The sequence below is a fragment of the Paroedura picta genome, chromosome 5 (assembly GCF_049243985.1).
Source record: "Paroedura picta isolate Pp20150507F chromosome 5, Ppicta_v3.0, whole genome shotgun sequence".
In the NCBI taxonomy this organism is placed as follows: Eukaryota; Metazoa; Chordata; class Lepidosauria; order Squamata; family Gekkonidae; genus Paroedura; species Paroedura picta.
Window position 1 is genome coordinate 125,252,533 of NC_135373.1, and position 17,136 is coordinate 125,269,668.

Here is a 17,136-nt window from a genome sequence, read left to right on the forward strand (position 1 = left end):
ACTGGTGTCCTCTTTAGAGGCCCTGCTTTGGGTGCCTAGACATCTGTCATTTGGTGGTTGGCAACCTAGGAACTTCTCAGTTATGGCACCCAACACTCTCCCCAGGGAGATTCCTCTGTCCTCTTCTGTTGCCACCTTGTACCGGCAGGGCTTTAAAACCATAAGGAGAGCCTTGATGGATCAGACCAGTGGCCCTTCTTGACCAGCATCCTGTCTCACACATTGGCCAACCAGCTCCTCTGGACTGCCAACAACAGGGCTTAGAGGCTGAAGCCTTGCCATTATAAGAATATATGAAGAGCTAGTGAGAATCTATCAGACTAGTGAGAATCTATCTAGTCCACTACCCTGTCTCACACATTGGTCAACCAGCTTTTCTGAACTGCCAGCAATGGGGTATAGAGGCTGAGACCTTCAGAAGAACCCCGCTGGATCAGCCCAGTGGTCCATCCAGTCCAGCATCCTGTCTCATGCAGCCAACCAATGACTCTGAATGGCCAGCAACAGGGCATAGAGGCCGAGGCCTTTGTTTGGCATTGCCTCAATGATCCCTCCTTCCTAATCAGTATTTTTACGTTTTGTGTGTACTTTAACCCATGGGTAGTCAACCTGTGGTCCTCCAGATGTTCATGGATTACAATTCCCATGAGCCCCTGCCAGCAGGGGCTCATGGGAATTGTAGTCCATGAACATCTGGAGGGCCACAGGTTGACTACCCCTGCTTTAACCGTCATGTTTGTATTTTGACTCTGTTTTTCTCCAGAATCATGTGCATTTGGGAAGGGGGCTGATTTTAGCCATTTTAAAAACGTGACTTAATCCTGTATGTCGTAAATTGTTTATTGGTCCTCGTTAAGATCAGCAAGATGGGTTACAAATTGTGTAAGCAGACAAATAACACTAGGGAACAAAGGACAGCGTTGGTTAAATTCTTCCCTGTCCCCCAAAATTATATCCAAGTCTCAAGGTTTTAGGGAAGCTTTTTGTGTGTGTGTGTGTGGGGGGGGGGGGATATGTTAAAACTAACAGCAGGTTAAAAACAAGGAGTCCAAATCGCTTACGCTTTTGCTTATGCCTTTTAACCCTTTCAGAATAAGACTAGATTGTGTAATTGTGTAGTGTCTCCATTAACTGCAATTTAACATCTGCCTCCTTCCTGGAAACGATCTGCAAATGATATTAATTGTGTGCTTAAACTGTGCATATCGTCTGCCACGTTGAGGCACGTGGGTGCCGTTCTGGTAGCCTCTTGACGTCTGCGGTTCCTTGAGTTGGCTGAGAAGCCCGTGCAGGTAGGAAGTGTGGGCGAAGCAGAGGCTCCGAGTTAGCAGACCGCTTGAAGCTCTTGACACTGACGCATGGCTTGTCTCATTGAATTGCGAGGAACACTTTTCCAGTGCTGGGAACGGTACTTTTGTCTGCCTCAGTCGTCCTCAAAGCACAGGGCAGCGCCGAGCAGCGTTTCTCAGATGTTGCCTGTTTGAGCTTCAGGACGTGGGAAGGAAGACGTTTCAAGCCAGCCAAAATGCAGCCATAAACGCAAATGCAGGCTGCTCCTATTAGCACTGCTTCTATCTATCTATCTATCTATCTATCTATCTATCTATCTATCTATCTATCTATCTATCTATCTATCTATCTATCTATCTATCTATCTATCTATCTATCTATCTATCTATCTATCTATCTATCTATCTATCTATCTATCTATCTATCTATCTATCTATCTATCTATCTATCTATCTATCTATCTATCTATCTATCTATCTATCTATCTATCTATCTATCTATCTATCTATCTATCTATCTATTAATCTAATCTAATCTAATCTAATCTAATCTATCAATCATACTTCTATATCGCCCTCCCCGGAGACTCAGGGCGGTTTACATTATAACAGAGAACCATACATAGAACAGTCTGTAGAACATGTAAAACTGATAACTAATAATTGTAACCAAATAACAACATAGTATAACAGTATAATGTCTTGGGCTTGGCAGACAAACAGACAGACAGACAGACAGAATGTCTTTATTGGCATAATAATATTTTTAAAAGAAGATAACACGATATAGGCAAAATAGTACAATTAAGTGATATGTACAATCTTGCAGTAATGTTCAATCTTTGCTTCAAAGCCCATTCCTAAGAATGGGCCTTGAAAGGGTCCCCTCCCCTGGCTCCTGGGCAGGCAGCTTCAGCTGGCTTTGGGCTGCAGCCTAGCAGGCCAAGAGGCCCTCGTTAGCAGGCCCTCCACCGTGTCCCTTTGCCCGGGGCCCTCTCCCTTTACCTGCTGCTGGCTCCAGGCTCTGAGGTGCATCTGAGAGCAAAGAGGCTAGAGTCCAGGGACGGAGGGCGGGAGCTGCAGGGGCAGGGCCAATCAGCAAAGCTGGCTGCACCCTGATTGGCCCTATTCTAACTTGGACAGCCGGACACGTTCCACCCCCCGGCTGCTTCAGAAATATATAGAAAAACCATGGATAAGGATTACAAGATGGCCATATTGTGATGTGCTCAGTATCTGTGCATCTGTATCCTCCATTATCTGCGTTATTTGCCTCATGCTTGTTCTTTTGTCTTGGGCAACTAGTAGATGGATATCCAGTCCAATGCCCTGCAGTTTCCCTGATAACTTCTTGTTTACAGCCTCCAAAAAAAAAGGAGTCAGGGACTGAGGCAGGTGTGGTCAGGCCTGTGAAGGAGATGCTCATAGCAGCCTGGGTCTGCAGACTGAGAGCAAGTTTCAAAAGGCTCAAGGGGCTCAAGGGGGTGGCAGGTAACAGTGGCTGAGCAAGAGGGTTGTGAGTGTCCTGCGTTGAGCAGGGGGTTGGACTAGATGACCCAGGAGGTCCCTTCCAACTCTATGATTCTAGGTTTTCCCAAGGTGGTGGCTGCATCTGAAGTTACTTTTATTGTGGTCTGCAACCTGGGGCACACAAACAATTCTTTCCTCTCCTTAAGAGCCAGCTCAGTGTCAGGGTTAAGAGCAGGGGTAGTCAAACTGCGGCCCTCCAGATGTCCATGGACTACAATTCCCAGGAGCCCCTGCCAGCGAATGCTGGCAGGGGCTCCTGGGAATTGTAGTCCATGGACATCTGGAGGGCCGCAGTTTGACTACCCCTGGTTAAGAGCAATGGCTTCTAATCTGGCAACCTGGGTTTGATTCCCTGCTCCTCCACATGCAGGCACCTGCAGTCTGAGAAAATTCTGTTCCGTTGAATCTGAACAGGCATGCATGCACGTGAAAGCGTAGATCTTCAATAAACCTGTGTTGGTTTTAAAGGTACCTTTGGACTCAAACTTTGTTCTGTTTAATAATGGCTTCCCCATCTTGGCTTTTGTATCAATGGTTAAGGAAGAGCCGTTGCAGTTCCTTCACCTCCAGTGGCTTCCTGTGTATTTGCTGGCTGACCTGCAGTGGAGTTCTGCTTCCGGTGGAAAGAACAGTATGCAGGAGACCAAGCGAGGAGAGTTTGCGGGGCAAAGATCCCTCAGCCAGCAGCCAACTAATTAAACTTGGAATCCGAAGTCAGCCGAGTCAAGTCTGCACTGAGGGTTTTACGTTTCCCTGGTGGAAGCTAAATTCGATAAGTTAACATTACCAATTCGGTAACATAAAACTTGAGCAGGGTGAACTTGACGTACGGCGTCAATATTTAATGAGGCTTTTGGCCCTTCTCGACTGGTGACCTCAAGGACCTGGCAGGGTCTCAGGGTTTAGTCGTCCAGCAGCCAGCGTCTGATGCGGCGTTTCTGGCTCTCGCACTACCAGTGAGCACATTGTCTGGCTTTCCGCTACCGTACTTGAAATCATAAAATTATTATTGCTGGCCAATAAAACGGCTAATAAAAAGTGACAGACCCAAAGGGGTCTTATCGCCAGAGAGAGCTAAAATCGAAGCAGCTTGTTAGCAACGGCTTAGTTTCCTCAGTTTTGAAGGGCATTCGGTGTTCTTTCAACATGGTCAGCAGGGTGAGTTTTCAACCGGATCCCCCTGCCCCTAGGTTGGGAGTATCCCCAAAACAATTGCCCTTGTTTCCTTGAGAGGGCCGTGTTGGAGAGGGGAAGAGATTGCCTTCTGTGCTGGGGAGAGACCAGAGACAAAGAACACATAGAATCATAGAATCATAGAATCATAGAATCATAGAGTTGGAAGGGGCCATACAGGCCATCTAGTCCAACCCCCTGCTCAACGCAGGATCAGCCCTAAGCATCCTAAGCCCTAAGCTCAGGCTAACAGAATGAAGATGGAGCCCAGGGGCATCTTTAAGACTAACCAAATTTTATTCAAGGTATAAGAAGTGTGCATGCACACAAAAGCTTATGAAGTTCCCCAATAAACAGACTCATTTTAGGAAAAGAATATCTTTATTGAAAAAGGCAATTGAGCAGGAAGCAAGGCTTTTCCTTGCTAAAACTAATTAGCAACCAAACTAGCACCCCATCATATCTCCCATTCACCCTCCCCTTGATTCGAATCTTGGCACGCTAATTAATATGCCAGGCACAAAAAATTCTTCCCAAGCCAGTGTTTTCATGCAAAAGCATGCAAGATTGACCCCAGATACTACAAGCATTTGTGAAAACCTATTTCAGCGTCCCAGATTCAAAGCAATAAAACATTCTCAGGAGTGTGTAACAACCACTACGCAATTAAGCAAAGCAAAAGGGTAGCACACGAGAAGTTGAGAAATACAGGTCATCCTGAGAACCATTGTACACGGCCCATTCATGAAAGATGCATCACATGACAAGAGGAAAAATAACTGGTCAAAGAAACATTGAATTAAAACTAATGGACAGGTAAGCAGTAAACGCGTGAACCTGCCAAAAACATGACAATATGTGAATTGGGTCTTCACAATATCTTCAGTATTTATGCCCACCTGTAGGATCAAAAGCCTCCCAGTGATTTGTTGAATGAGATGGTTGATGATGGGCGCAGCAGGATCTTGACCGCCATGACGAAATTGCTCCCTGATGCCCTGTCCACCCACAGACTCGATCAGCTCCCTGGTCCACTGGAGAGCGGTGTGAAAGGAAGTGGAAGCTGAGACAAGTTGGGAGGAAACATCTTACAGGATGCTTATGAAAGCCAGTGAGATGGCAGAGAAAGCAACAAAACGAGATTGTTATGCCGCCTCCGTTCCATCCGCCCGCTCTCGCGTGGCTCAATTATTCGGGGTAATTTAGAGCCTCTGGTGGCACAGAGTGGTAAGGCAGCAGTCTGAAAGCTCTGCCCATGAGGCTGGGAGTTCGATCCCAGCAGCCGGCTCAAGGTTGACTCAGCCTTCCATCCTTCCGAGGTCGGTAAAATGAGTACCCAGCTTGCTTGCTGGGGGGGGTAAACGGTAATGACTGGGGAAGGCACTGGCAAACCACCCCGTATTGAGTCTGCCATGAAAACGCTGGAGGGCGTCACCCCAAGGGTCAGACATGACTCAGTGCTTGCACAGGGGATACCTTTACCTTTAGTCTTTCAGGAAGGGTACCCAAATAGTAGTTGATTGGAGATCATCTTTTAGGTATTTGGGAGCTATTTTGCGGATAAGATCCCATTGCTCCGTCGTGACCTCAAATGAACCGGAGGCCCCTTGATTCGGAGAGGATTTTTGACAGTTTCAGATGTCCTGCACAGACCCATGTAGACAAGCAGCTAGCTTCAATGGGGCCCATCACTTGTCCACTAGGCCCCTGCCCCTGATGGCTCCTAAAAATGAGCAATGAGAAGGTAGGAGGACCACTCTGGGAAACAGGAATCCGTCCCTGTCCACCGGGACCTTCCCAGACGGCCTGAAAAAAGTTGGGTCTTATATGCCCTCTTTCTCTACCCAAAGGAGTCTCCAAGTGGCTTCCAGTCACCTTCCCTTTCCTCTCTCCACAACAGACACCCGGTGGGGTGGGTGAGGCTGAGAGATCCCTGAGATTACTGCTCAGTCAGAACACCTTTATCAGGGCTATGGGGAGCCCAAGGTCACCCAGCTGGCTGCATGTGGAGGACGAGCAGGGAATCAAACCCAGTTTGCCTGATTAGAAATCCACACTCCAAACCACTACACCAAGCTGGCTCTCCATCCCTTGCTGAAGAACCGTTGCCCAATCCGTGGGACCCAACCACTTACTGCCCCGTCTCGCATCTTGCATTTCTGGGGAAGGTGATTGTATGGGCTGTTGCAGACCAACTGCTAACATTCATGTGTGTAGCATCAGTCTTGGAATAATTCCAGTCCTGTTGTTGACCTGGCCATGTCATGGAGCTGCTGCCAGTCTGGGTAGACAATACTGATCTCAATAGACCAGTATAAGGCAATGTCTTGCACCAAAAAGTTTTCCATATCCAAATCAGACCACTAATGCACACTGGCTCTTGTTCTTAATACAGAGCAGTCCCTCCCCTGTTCTTTGGTTTGTTGAAGTCCCCTTGGTTTCCTGCCCATTTCTTTCAAATCTGGTTCCCACCCATTTATTTCACTTTTGGTTTTCGGGAAGCCATTTCAGCACTTTCAGCAGTTCCCGTCAGTGGGCCTTAAAGCCCTTTTATGAGACCAGCTCCCCTTTTTTATTTGCATGCTGTGTGAATCAACGCTAGTTTATAAGGTTCGCGCTGCTGAAGTTCAGTCATGTACCTTGGCACCTCTACCACTTAAGGCCAATCCAAAAGTTTCTTTTCAAAGACCTTCTAAGTGAGGTAGATGGGGCTGAGAGAGCTCTGAGAGAGCTGTGACTAGTCCAGAGTCACCCTGCTGTCTGCGTATGGAGGAGCGGGGAATCAAACCCAGTTCCGCAGATTGGAGGCCTCTGCTCTTAACCGCTATCTGAAAGGATGTCACTTGGAGGAGCACAACGACCTTTTCCTGATGGCAGCAGACGATAGAGCTCACAACAATGGGGTTAAATTATCCACAGAGAGGCCAAATTTTCAAATAGTAAGTGTAGTTCAGCAGGGGAATGGGCTGCCTAGGGAGGTGGTGGTCTCCATCTCTGAATGTCTTCATACAGTGGCTGGTAGTTCTTCTGGATGCTGATTAGGCTGATCCAGGATTGAGCAAAGGGGTTGGACTAGATGGCCTATTGGCCCCTTCCAACTCTATGATTCTATGCCCAAGGTTGTGCCTGCACTGAGCAGGAAGTTGGATTAGATGGCCTTCATGGCCCGTTCCAACTCTATGATTCTATGCCCAAGGTTGCGCCTGCACTGAGCACGAAGTTGGATTAGATGGCCTTCATGGCCGCTTCCAACTCTATGATTCTACGCCCAAGATTGTTCCTGCACTGAGCAGGAAGTTGGATTAGATGGCCTTCATAGCCCCTTCCAACTCTATGATTCTATGCCCAAGATTGTTCCTGCACTGAGCAGGAAGTTGGATTAGATGGCCTTCATGGCCCCTTCCAACTCTATCATTCTATGCCCAAGATTGTTCCTGCACTGAGCAGGAAGTTGGATTAATCATCATGGCCCCTTCCAACTCTATGATTCTATGATTAGGTTTCCCAGTGGAGCCTTTCATTGACAGTAAAGAGATGTGAACAATGCAGTGTATGCTGGCATACCCTTTGTTGAGAAAAGAATGCTCTGCTGGTGACACAGCAGGAAGCTGTGAATAGCCATAATTATTCAGAGCCTCTTTGTCTATCTCAGTGCATCACCTATTGATTACCGTTTATGCATCTCGTATATTTTCCGAGTCTTCTCCATAAACTATACGCCTTGTGTCTTTAACCATATGACACTCAGACGGAAGCCTCTTTGTCAAATGCCCTTGGGAAAAGTTTGTGCAAGAAAAGTTCCCGGTGCTCTCCCAATTGTAGGTCCCGTCTGCGATGGCACCTGCCTTGAAGTTTGTTTCCCTGGGATTCTTAGCATCTGCTAAGCAGCCCAATATTGAGATAATGGAATATTATTACAACACTGGTCCGAGCTCTGCTTTGTAAATCGGGCCCGTAGGCAACCCTTGAATTCTTTTTATACTATAGATCAGCCTTTCTCATCTTTTTTAGTGTTGAGATAGCCTTGAAACATTCCTCAGGCTTTGAGAAGCCCTAGAAAGGGTGCGATCGAGCAGAATATGTTTGAAAATGTGGTGTACATGCCCACCTGGGGCCCCTCCCCTTCCCATCCCCTCCAGGCCCATCGTTGGCCATTTTGGGAGAGGAGGTGGATCGGCATGACCATATATGGTCATAAAGGTAAAGGTATCTCCTGTGCAAGCACCAGATCATGTCTGACCCTTGGGGTGACGCCCTCTAGCGTTTTCATGGCAGACTCAATACGGGGTGGTTTGCCAGTGCCTTCCCCAGTCATTACCGTTTCATAGAATCATAGAATCATAGAGTTGGAAGGGGCCATACAGGCCATCAAGTCCAACCCCCTGCTCAACGCAGGATTAGCCCTAAGCATCCTAAAGCATCCAAGAAAAGTGTGTATCCAACCTTTGCTTGAAGACTGCCAGTGAGGGGGAGCTCCCCACCTCCTTAGGCAGCCTATTCCACTGCTGAACTACTCTGTGAAAAACGTTTTCCTGATATCTAGTCTATATCGTTGTACTTGAAGTTTAAACCCATTACTGCGTGTCCTCTCCTCTGCAGCCAACAGGAGTTTACCCCCCAGCAAGCTGGGTACTCATTTTACCGACCTCGGAAGGATGGAAGGCTGAGTCAACCTTGAGCCGGCTGCTGGGATCGAACTCCCAGCCTCATGGGCAGAGCTTTCAGACTGCATGTCTGCTGCCTTACCACTCTGCGCCAAAAGAGGCTCTATATATGGTCATATCACCCAATAAATGTTTAATGTATTTTTGAAAATATATATTATCAATGAACACCCTTCTGTCAAGAAACCACAGAATTTCATGGAACCCTGGTTGAGGAAGCTTGTTTCATACTATAGATCAGGGGTAGTCAAACTGCGGCCCTCCAGATATCCATGGACTACAATTCCCAGGAGCCCCCTGCCAGCATTTGCTGGCAGGGGGCTCCTGGGAATTGTAGTCCATGGACATCTGGAGGGCCACAGTTTGACTACCCCTGCTATAGATCTTCCTCTTATTAAAAAGAAAGAAAGAATTCTGCAGAAGAGCAGGATTCCAGTCCAATTGTACCTTGAAAACCAACAAGATTTCCAGAGGGTAAGCTTTCGAGATCTCCCGATCCCTTCATCTGTTTGCCCTCACCAAGTCTGCCGTGGGGACAGTCCGCCCGATCCAGGGAGCGAGTCGGCAATTGCCAAGTGCCTGAGTCACCATCGGTGACCTCGTTCATGTATCATCAGCCGTCATATTTCATCAGGGTCTTCCCGCCGTTGCCCCAACTCGAGGATCCGCCTCGGGGCACTTGTCACTTTCGGTCGACATATTTACTGTGTTTCTGCCGTGGTGCTATGAACTTGGACTGTCAGGCTGCCCAAGTGGACCTTCATCAGTGCAGATGGATGCGCCGTGGAGGTCAGTCGTCCTTAAAAGAAACCAGACAAATGTCAGGGTGTAGGCGAACGAGAAGGAAATATTCCTGTTTACTGGAGTTTCTGTGCCCCTCTCACTGAAATGCATCCCGGTTTTAGTCATCTCGTCTGGAGGAAGATTTGGGGGAAGTCAGCAAAGATGAGCACCTGAAGGGCACATCAGTGTGAGGGGAATGTGGCACAGGGGCATGTTTCGGTTGAGGAAGCCTGATGCTTGGGGAAGAGCATTACTGCAACAAACTACTGCTCTGCTTATCCTGCAAAGTGAGATTCGGGAATTTCAAAGTGCCAAGCAGGACAAAACCAGCCAAAACGTTCTGAGAAATGTTTGCTTCTATGAGCCAGCTTGGTGTAGTGGTTAGGAGTGCGGACTTCTAATCTGGCGAGTCGGGTTTGATTCCCCATTCCTCCACATGCAACAAGCTGGGTGACCTTGAGATCATCACGGCCCTGATACAGATGTTCTGACCGAGCAGGAATATCAGGGCTTGCTCAGCCTCACCCACCTCAGAGTGGAGGGAGAGGAAAGGAAACACAATTGTATGCCTCTTTGAGACTCCTTCGGGTAGAGAAAAGTGGTATATAAGGATCAAGTCTTCTTCTTCTTCTCCTCCTGTAATATCAGGGCTCTCGCAGCCTCCCCTCCCTCACAGGGTGTCTGTTGTGGGGAGAGGAAAGGGAAGGAGACTGTAAGCCTCTTTGAGACTCCTTCGGGGAGAGAAAAGTGGCATATAAGAACCAACTCTTCTTCTGGTTACAGGCCAACCTCTTGTCAATTGAAATAGCGAATCAGGTATAATGGGACTCAGTTACCCCAGAGTATAGGTCAGGTAGATGGACCGAAGTAGAAGGAAAGTGGCTAATGCAAGAGTACTATTCCTGCCTAGGTTTTGCCAAATCAAGTATTTCTATCATGGAGATTTCTGAGGAAGCCCAGTTACAATGCCCCTCTGAGGCCCCTACTCCTACATCTCCTGGTGCCATCTGTACCTAAACAGTATGTTGTGAACCTCCTGCTTACTTGCATCAGTGTCTGGAGCAATTCGCTTCCCCCCTCAATTTCCTCCTTTCCACAAAGACTTGACATGGATGGCCCACACTAGACCGATCTCATCCAGTAAGCAGATTCAGTCCGTGCACAGAAGGTAATGATGTTTCAATGTGCTTTTGTAGCTGGATTCTCCTGTGCTGAAGAGGAAAATCTACCTCTAAAGTACATTGGACAAGCGTTAGCTGATCCATCTAAGAGGTGATCTGATAACCACCTTCAAGTACTTGAAGGTCTGTCATAGAGAAGATGGAGCAGAGTTTATTTCTGTTGTCCCAGAGGGTTGGACCAGAATCAATGGGTTGAAATTAATTCAAAAGAATTTCCGACTAAACATCCAGAAGTTCCTGACAGAGTGGTTCTTCAGAGGAACAGGCTTCCTCAGGAGGTGGTGGGTTCTCCTTCTTTGAAAGTTTTTAAGCAGAGGCTAGATAGCCACAGGACAGAAATGCTGATTTTATTAATTTAGGCATATTGTGAGTGGGTGGGCAGGTCACTGTAAGTCAACCAAGACTTGACCACCCAAATACCCAACCAAGAAAGAGATATGATTCCAGTGACTCAAATTAGCTTATTGATAGATTAAAGATGTATATGATCTTACGTAATCAGTGTCTACTGTACACTGAAATATCTGTACTGCCCTCCCCAGGATGGAATTTTCGTTTGCAGAATGAGAATGTTTTCAATAAAGAATTATAATCACAATAATTCCATAGCCGAAACATCGTCTCTGTGCCTGGCGTGCTGTTAATGCCGGAATTTCCTTACGCTTGCCTCTGGTTTCTGCAAATTCCGTACATAGCAAGTATTTGTGTGGCCACAAGGTGGTTATAGGTTTCCCCCCTGGTACATTAATTACAATAATTGGGCTGTAAAAAAGGCATAGGGACAGCTAATGAGAGGTGCCCTTTGATGAGGATACAGCTATAAGCACCTGATGTGGAACAGGGGATCCTGGGTAATTGGGGCAGCAGCCGAGCCTCGAGAGGGCAGGTTCCTGGTCTTGCCGGATCTCGTTTGAAGCCCTTCCCTCGACTCTCCAGAGTCCACATTAGAATATACATGATGAGGGAGCGAGGTCTTGTCCATAAAAGCAGATGTAACTAAAGGTAAAGGTAAAGGTATCCCCTGTGCAAGCACCGAGTCATGCCTGACCCTTGGGGTGACGCCCTCCAGCGTTTTCATGGCAGACTCAATACGGGGTGGTTTGCCAGTGCCTTCCCCAGTCATTACCGTTTACCCCCCAGCAAGCAAGCTGGGTCCTCATTTTACCGACCTCGGAAGGATGGAAGGCTGAGTCAACCTTGAGCCGGCTGCTGGGATTGAGCTCCCAGCCTCATGGGCAAAGCTTTCAGACGGCTGCCTTACCACTCTGCGCCACAAGAGGCTCTTAGATGTAACTAGGAGTGTGCAAAAAAACAGGGGGGGCGGGTTGGTTCGGGTATTTCTGTAAAATCCTGGGTTTGAATCCCAGGATGGTATTTGTATCTGGGATTTTTTTGGAAACGGCAATATTTTCCAGAAGAAAACAAGAATTAAAAACTGAAAATTGGAGGCAGTAATGTCTCATGGCGAATCAGCCGGTATTTTTGATTTGAAAGGTCTCCATGGTTTTAATATGTTTATTTAATGTTTTTTATAGATGAATTGTACACATCGTTATCTTTGTGATGTTAAAATGATGGGAAGCTGCCCTGAGCCAGCATGCTGGGAGGGGTGGAGCATAAATCTCAGGATGGAGGGAGGGATGGAAGGAGGGAGGGAGAGGTGGGTGGGTGGGTGGATGGAGGGAGGGAGGGATAGATGGAGGGATGGGTGGATGAATGCAGGGATGGGTGGATGGATGGATGGATGGATGGGGGAGAGAGAGAGAGTTGTCCAGTCTTGGGGTGGTCTGCTTGGCTTCTGCAACGGTGTTCAAACTGTTCTGCAGGAAACGTCCCAAGGATCTGCATGGGGTGGGGACATCTTGCTGTCTGCTTGCTGACCTGGCTGGGCTATCTTCTGCTGTGGGGTGGGTTTAAACTGCCATATAGCCGAAGATGGCTGCAGGATGTGTGTGGGGCTGGGAGAGATCTCCCCACTGCCTACAGACCTGACTAAGAGTTCTTCTGTTGCTGAGCATTTTAAACGACTGTGCAGGAGAGGCAGTCCCCAGGATCTGCACAATCTCTTCCAGCCACATGCAAACCTGAGAGGATCTGGTGGAGTCATAGGAAAAACCTCTTTTTTCTTCGATTCAGCTGGACAGGTAGCGGATCAGATCAAATAATCTGTAATTAGCTTAAATAGAAAAATACCACCAAGGTATATACCGCTAAGGTGCCCCCCCCTCCAGTTCAGTTTAGCCATGGTCCTGGTGGGATGCTCTGCCTGATGAGATCAGGGTCCTCTGGGACCTTAAAGAGTTCCGGAGGGCCTGCGAGAGAGAGCTCTTCCACCAGGCCTATGGTTGCGGTCGGGGGATAACACTAACAGACAGTCGTCTCCCTGCCCGCGAACCCCTCTGCCAGATCACACCCCTCCAAGCTTTGACTAGCCCCTCAGTAAGGGCCTCAGTGATTAAGTGGAGGCAGAATGTTTTAATAATCAGATTTTGTACGACCGTTTTAAAGCTTCTGTTACCTGAGCTGCGCCTGCCGGTAAGAATAGGATACAAAAATCTGTTCCTGTTAATATTTCTGGTAAGGCCTTGGAGGAGGAGCTGGTCTCATGGCTTAAGTGCCACTCAGCGCTTAACAGCGACTCAGGGTGGATGTCCCGCCCCTGAGTGCCTCCTCCTCCAACCGGCTAGCCTGCCTTTCCAGCGGCCAGCCAGTCACCTTCCGTCCCCCACTCCTGACCACCCCCTCCTCCTTCCACTTCCCTCCGAGGCTCGGAGGTTGCAGATCCCTGCTGTGTGAGAGCTGCCCCCTGCCGGTGAGTTCCCTAACAGCTGCCTGCAGCCTTCCCAGGTCCTGGAGGGAGGGGGAGGCCGTCCACAGAGTCCTTCCACTCCACACCCCCAGTCTAGCGCCTGTTGTATTCCTGAATGCAACGGGGCTTGGCCCTAGTCAATTTATGATTACTTAAAGCCCTGTCAGTCATGCTGTCACAGTCAAAGCAGCAGCCTCACCATCTTCCAGTTTATACCACAAGGATGAGCTGCCTAATTTTTGCAGCCGGTGCTCTCCATTTCTTCTTAGCTGCGACCGTAGGGGGATAAAGATTTGATAAGGCTGGTCAGCCAGTCGTCCTGTTTGGCAGGAGCTAATTTGCGGTCTTGATTGTTTGCTTTCTTTCCAGGTTATCTACTTGTGGGACTCTTGTAATACTACTCTATTAACCTAGCAACCTTGAAATGCATACAGAATTAAGGGATAGCGGTTTATTCCCTCCCTCTCTCTTTCCACGATGATTTGCAGGTTGCTTCTGGAACTGCTGGAACTTCTCTTTGACAAATTCAATGCCGTTGCCGCCGCTCATTCCGTTGTCCTGGGGCACCTTCAGCAGACTGTGGCTTCTCCCTCCAGCCAGTATGACGGTGATATCAAGCTGTACGACATGGCGGACGTGTGGGTGAAGATCCAGGACGTCTTGCAGGTAAGAGGCTCAAAGAACCATAAACCGACTCCTGAGGGATCTTGCTTTTTGAGACCAGACTCTGGAATTCTGGGATGTGGCTTCCATTTTGGGCAGAGGGCTGACGCGGTGTGCAGTCTCGATCCGGAGTGTGTGGGCTTCGGTAGCAGAACTGATCAAGCTATGTGCTATGTTTGTTATGGTGTGCAACCCAAAATGGCATTCCTCTGGCAAATTCTTCCCGCTTTCTCCCATAATGCCTAGGAGCACTTCCTTTTTGTTGCGATGCCGGTCTGGTGCTTCGATTTATTTCTTCCTCTGCTTTATAGCTCTAGTGCAGGGGTAGTCAAATTGCGGCCCTCCAGATGTCCATGGACTACAATTCCCAGGAGCCCCCTGCCAGCATTCGCTGGCAGGGGGCTCCTGGGAATTGTAGTCCATGGACATCTGGAGGGCCGCAGTTTTGACTACCCCTGCTCTAGTGCTTCCGATAGGCTCAAGGAAACTCACATCGAGATCTTGTCTCTCCCCCTGGGGGAGCAGAATACGTGAATGGGAATTAAGCAGCTGCAGTCCGAAGTTGTAGTCCAGTGGAACGATGGCGTAAAACTGCAGAATAAGAAGTAGAGCAAGGCTCTGTAGAGAACTGTAGGGTGCATGCGAAATTTGTAATCTGAATTTTGTAGGCAGAAGGTAAGGAGCGCTTGTGAAATTAGGCATGAGCTCTAGCAACGTATTTTTCCCTGTGTCATCATCCTTTCCTAGAGATTTGCTGCATATTTACAAGCTGGGATTTCCAGTAGGTGCACGGCGTTGGGCTTCTCTCTGAATTCGTTCATATAGTGCTGCTGTGATATTTCTGCCCGTTCTCTTTCTTAACTATCATAGTTGGGCCAAATCAGCAAGCATCCCAGGGAGTTTCTTCAAGGTGTCTGTACGGATCAAGAGGGTTTTGCGACAGGGCTGAGTAACCGGTTGTTAATGAGGTGGTTCCACGTGCAAGCTCCATTCTATCAGAAATCCACACAGCTTGTTTCATACATTCAGCCCAAGACTAATTGTATATCTTTGCTAGCACTCTGCCATGACCCGTCTTTTGAAAATATTTAGATATACTATCTTCCTTGCAGGACAGCTTACACATCCTATGCCAAATTCATTTAATAATTTATTTAGATTTTCATACCACCCTTCTATACGGCTCTGGGCGGTTTACATAGAACATCACGGGATAACTTTGGTGGTTCATTTGTTCGTTGAACTTCTATACTGCCCCTCACTCGGTATCTCAGGGCAGTGTACAAACTGGTGAGAGCCAGTTTGGTGTAGTGGTTAGGAGTGCGGACTTCTAATCTGGCATGCCGGGTTCGATTCTGCGCTCCCCCACATGCAACCAGCTGGGTGACTTTGGGCTCGCCACGGCACTGATAAAACTGTTCTGACTGGGCAGGAATATCAGGGCTCTCTCAGCCTCACCCACCCCACAGGGTGTCTGTTGTGGGGAGAAGAATGGGAAGGCGACTATAAGCCGCTTTGAGCCTCCTTTGGGTAGGGAAAAGCGGTATATAAGAACCAACTCTTCTTCTTCTTCTTCTACATGGAACACAGAACTAGAAAAGATACACTGTAATATTTTTAATCCAATTGAAAAAGGAGATATAACTGGGATTTCAGATCACAGCCTAACAGGTGAGGGACATCTGGTTGTGGGGGATGCAGTTTCCGTGGTTCAAAGACCAATATCAACCAGAACAATTTGCGACCCATCCTCCCAGCTTATGGTTCAGACACAAACCACAAACTGAACTGCAAAACTGTGGTTTGTACCCATACAAAATAATAGGTCCCTTATTTCTTGTGAGTGATAAACTTGGTCTCCTAGCTGTGTCTACCTAACCATTATGTCTGAGGAAGGGTGCTTGCACTCGAAAGCTCACGCCTTGAATGAATCTTTGTTGCACTTAAAGGTGCCCCTGGACTCTGATTTTATTGTACCTAACCATCTGTTAGTTTGCCTCTCCAGTTCCTTTACACTGTGTGCGTGTTGAGTGTCATCAAGGCACTTCCGACTTACAGTGACCCTGTGAATTAATAACCTCCAAAGTGTCCTGTCGTTAACAGCCTTGTTTTAAATTTTAAAGGGCTGTAATCTGCTACGAAATGCAGATCTTTCCATGGAAGATAACGGCCCTGTGAAATTTAAAGATATGGAGAGGCTTTCTCCCTCCCTCCGTGTTCTTGCTTCCTCTGGTCGAGGGCAGAAATGGGAGAGAATTGCTAAATTGATCCTGAATTTTAGGGACCTGAAAAAAATTATCACCATGGCAAGGAGAGTCCTAGGAATTTGAGATAATGAAAAAAATATGTTCCTCCTCTCTGCCCAATTAATATGAAGGTTTTTTTGAAGCGCATGCCCCTGGTTGAGAGGAAGAGTGCTATTTGCCAGTATGATGGAAACAAACAAATAACAACTATTAGAAGATGTGTAGAATAGGTAAAAGGTAAAGGTATCCCCTGTGCAAGCACCGGGTCATGTCTGACCTTCGGGGTGACGCCCTCTGGCGTTTTCTTGGCAGACTCAATACGGGGTGGTTTGCCAGTGCCTTCCCCAGTCATTACCGTTTTACCCCCCAGCAAGCTGGGTACTCATTTGACCGACCTCGGAAGGATGGAAGGCTGAGTCAACCCTGAGCCGGCTGCTGGGATCAAACTCCCAGCCTCATGGGCAGAGCTTTCAGACGGCTGCCTTACCACTCTGCGCCACAAGAGGCTCTTGATGTGTAGAATAGGGAGTAGAAAAGATAAATGTAAGGTTGTTTGGTGGCATTTTTTTTGCCTGATCTGTAAGGTGGACAATGATGTCATTGTCAGCGCATGAAGAAGAGGAAGAGGAGGGTTGGTTCTTATATGCCACTTTTCTCTAACTGAAGGAGTCTCAAAGCAGCTTTTAATTGCCTTTCCCTTCCTCTCCCCACAACAGAGACCCTGTGAGGGAGGGGAGGCTGAGAGAGCCCTGATATCACTGCTCGGTCATAACAGCTTTCTCAGTGCTGTGGCGGGCC

General features: G+C 47.8%; 1 protein-coding gene across 2 annotated transcripts in view; it reads left to right on the plus strand.

Annotated features, from left to right (window-relative positions):
- EXOC4 (exocyst complex component 4) overlaps positions 1-17,136 on the plus strand; it is a 395,846-nt gene that overhangs the window by 64,307 nt on the left and 314,403 nt on the right. For both annotated transcript variants that reach the window (XM_077340354.1, XM_077340355.1), the window contains exon 7: positions 13,918-14,095. In XM_077340354.1, the coding sequence (XP_077196469.1) occupies positions 13,918-14,095 (178 nt within the window). The remainder of the gene's footprint in view (positions 1-13,917; positions 14,096-17,136) is intronic.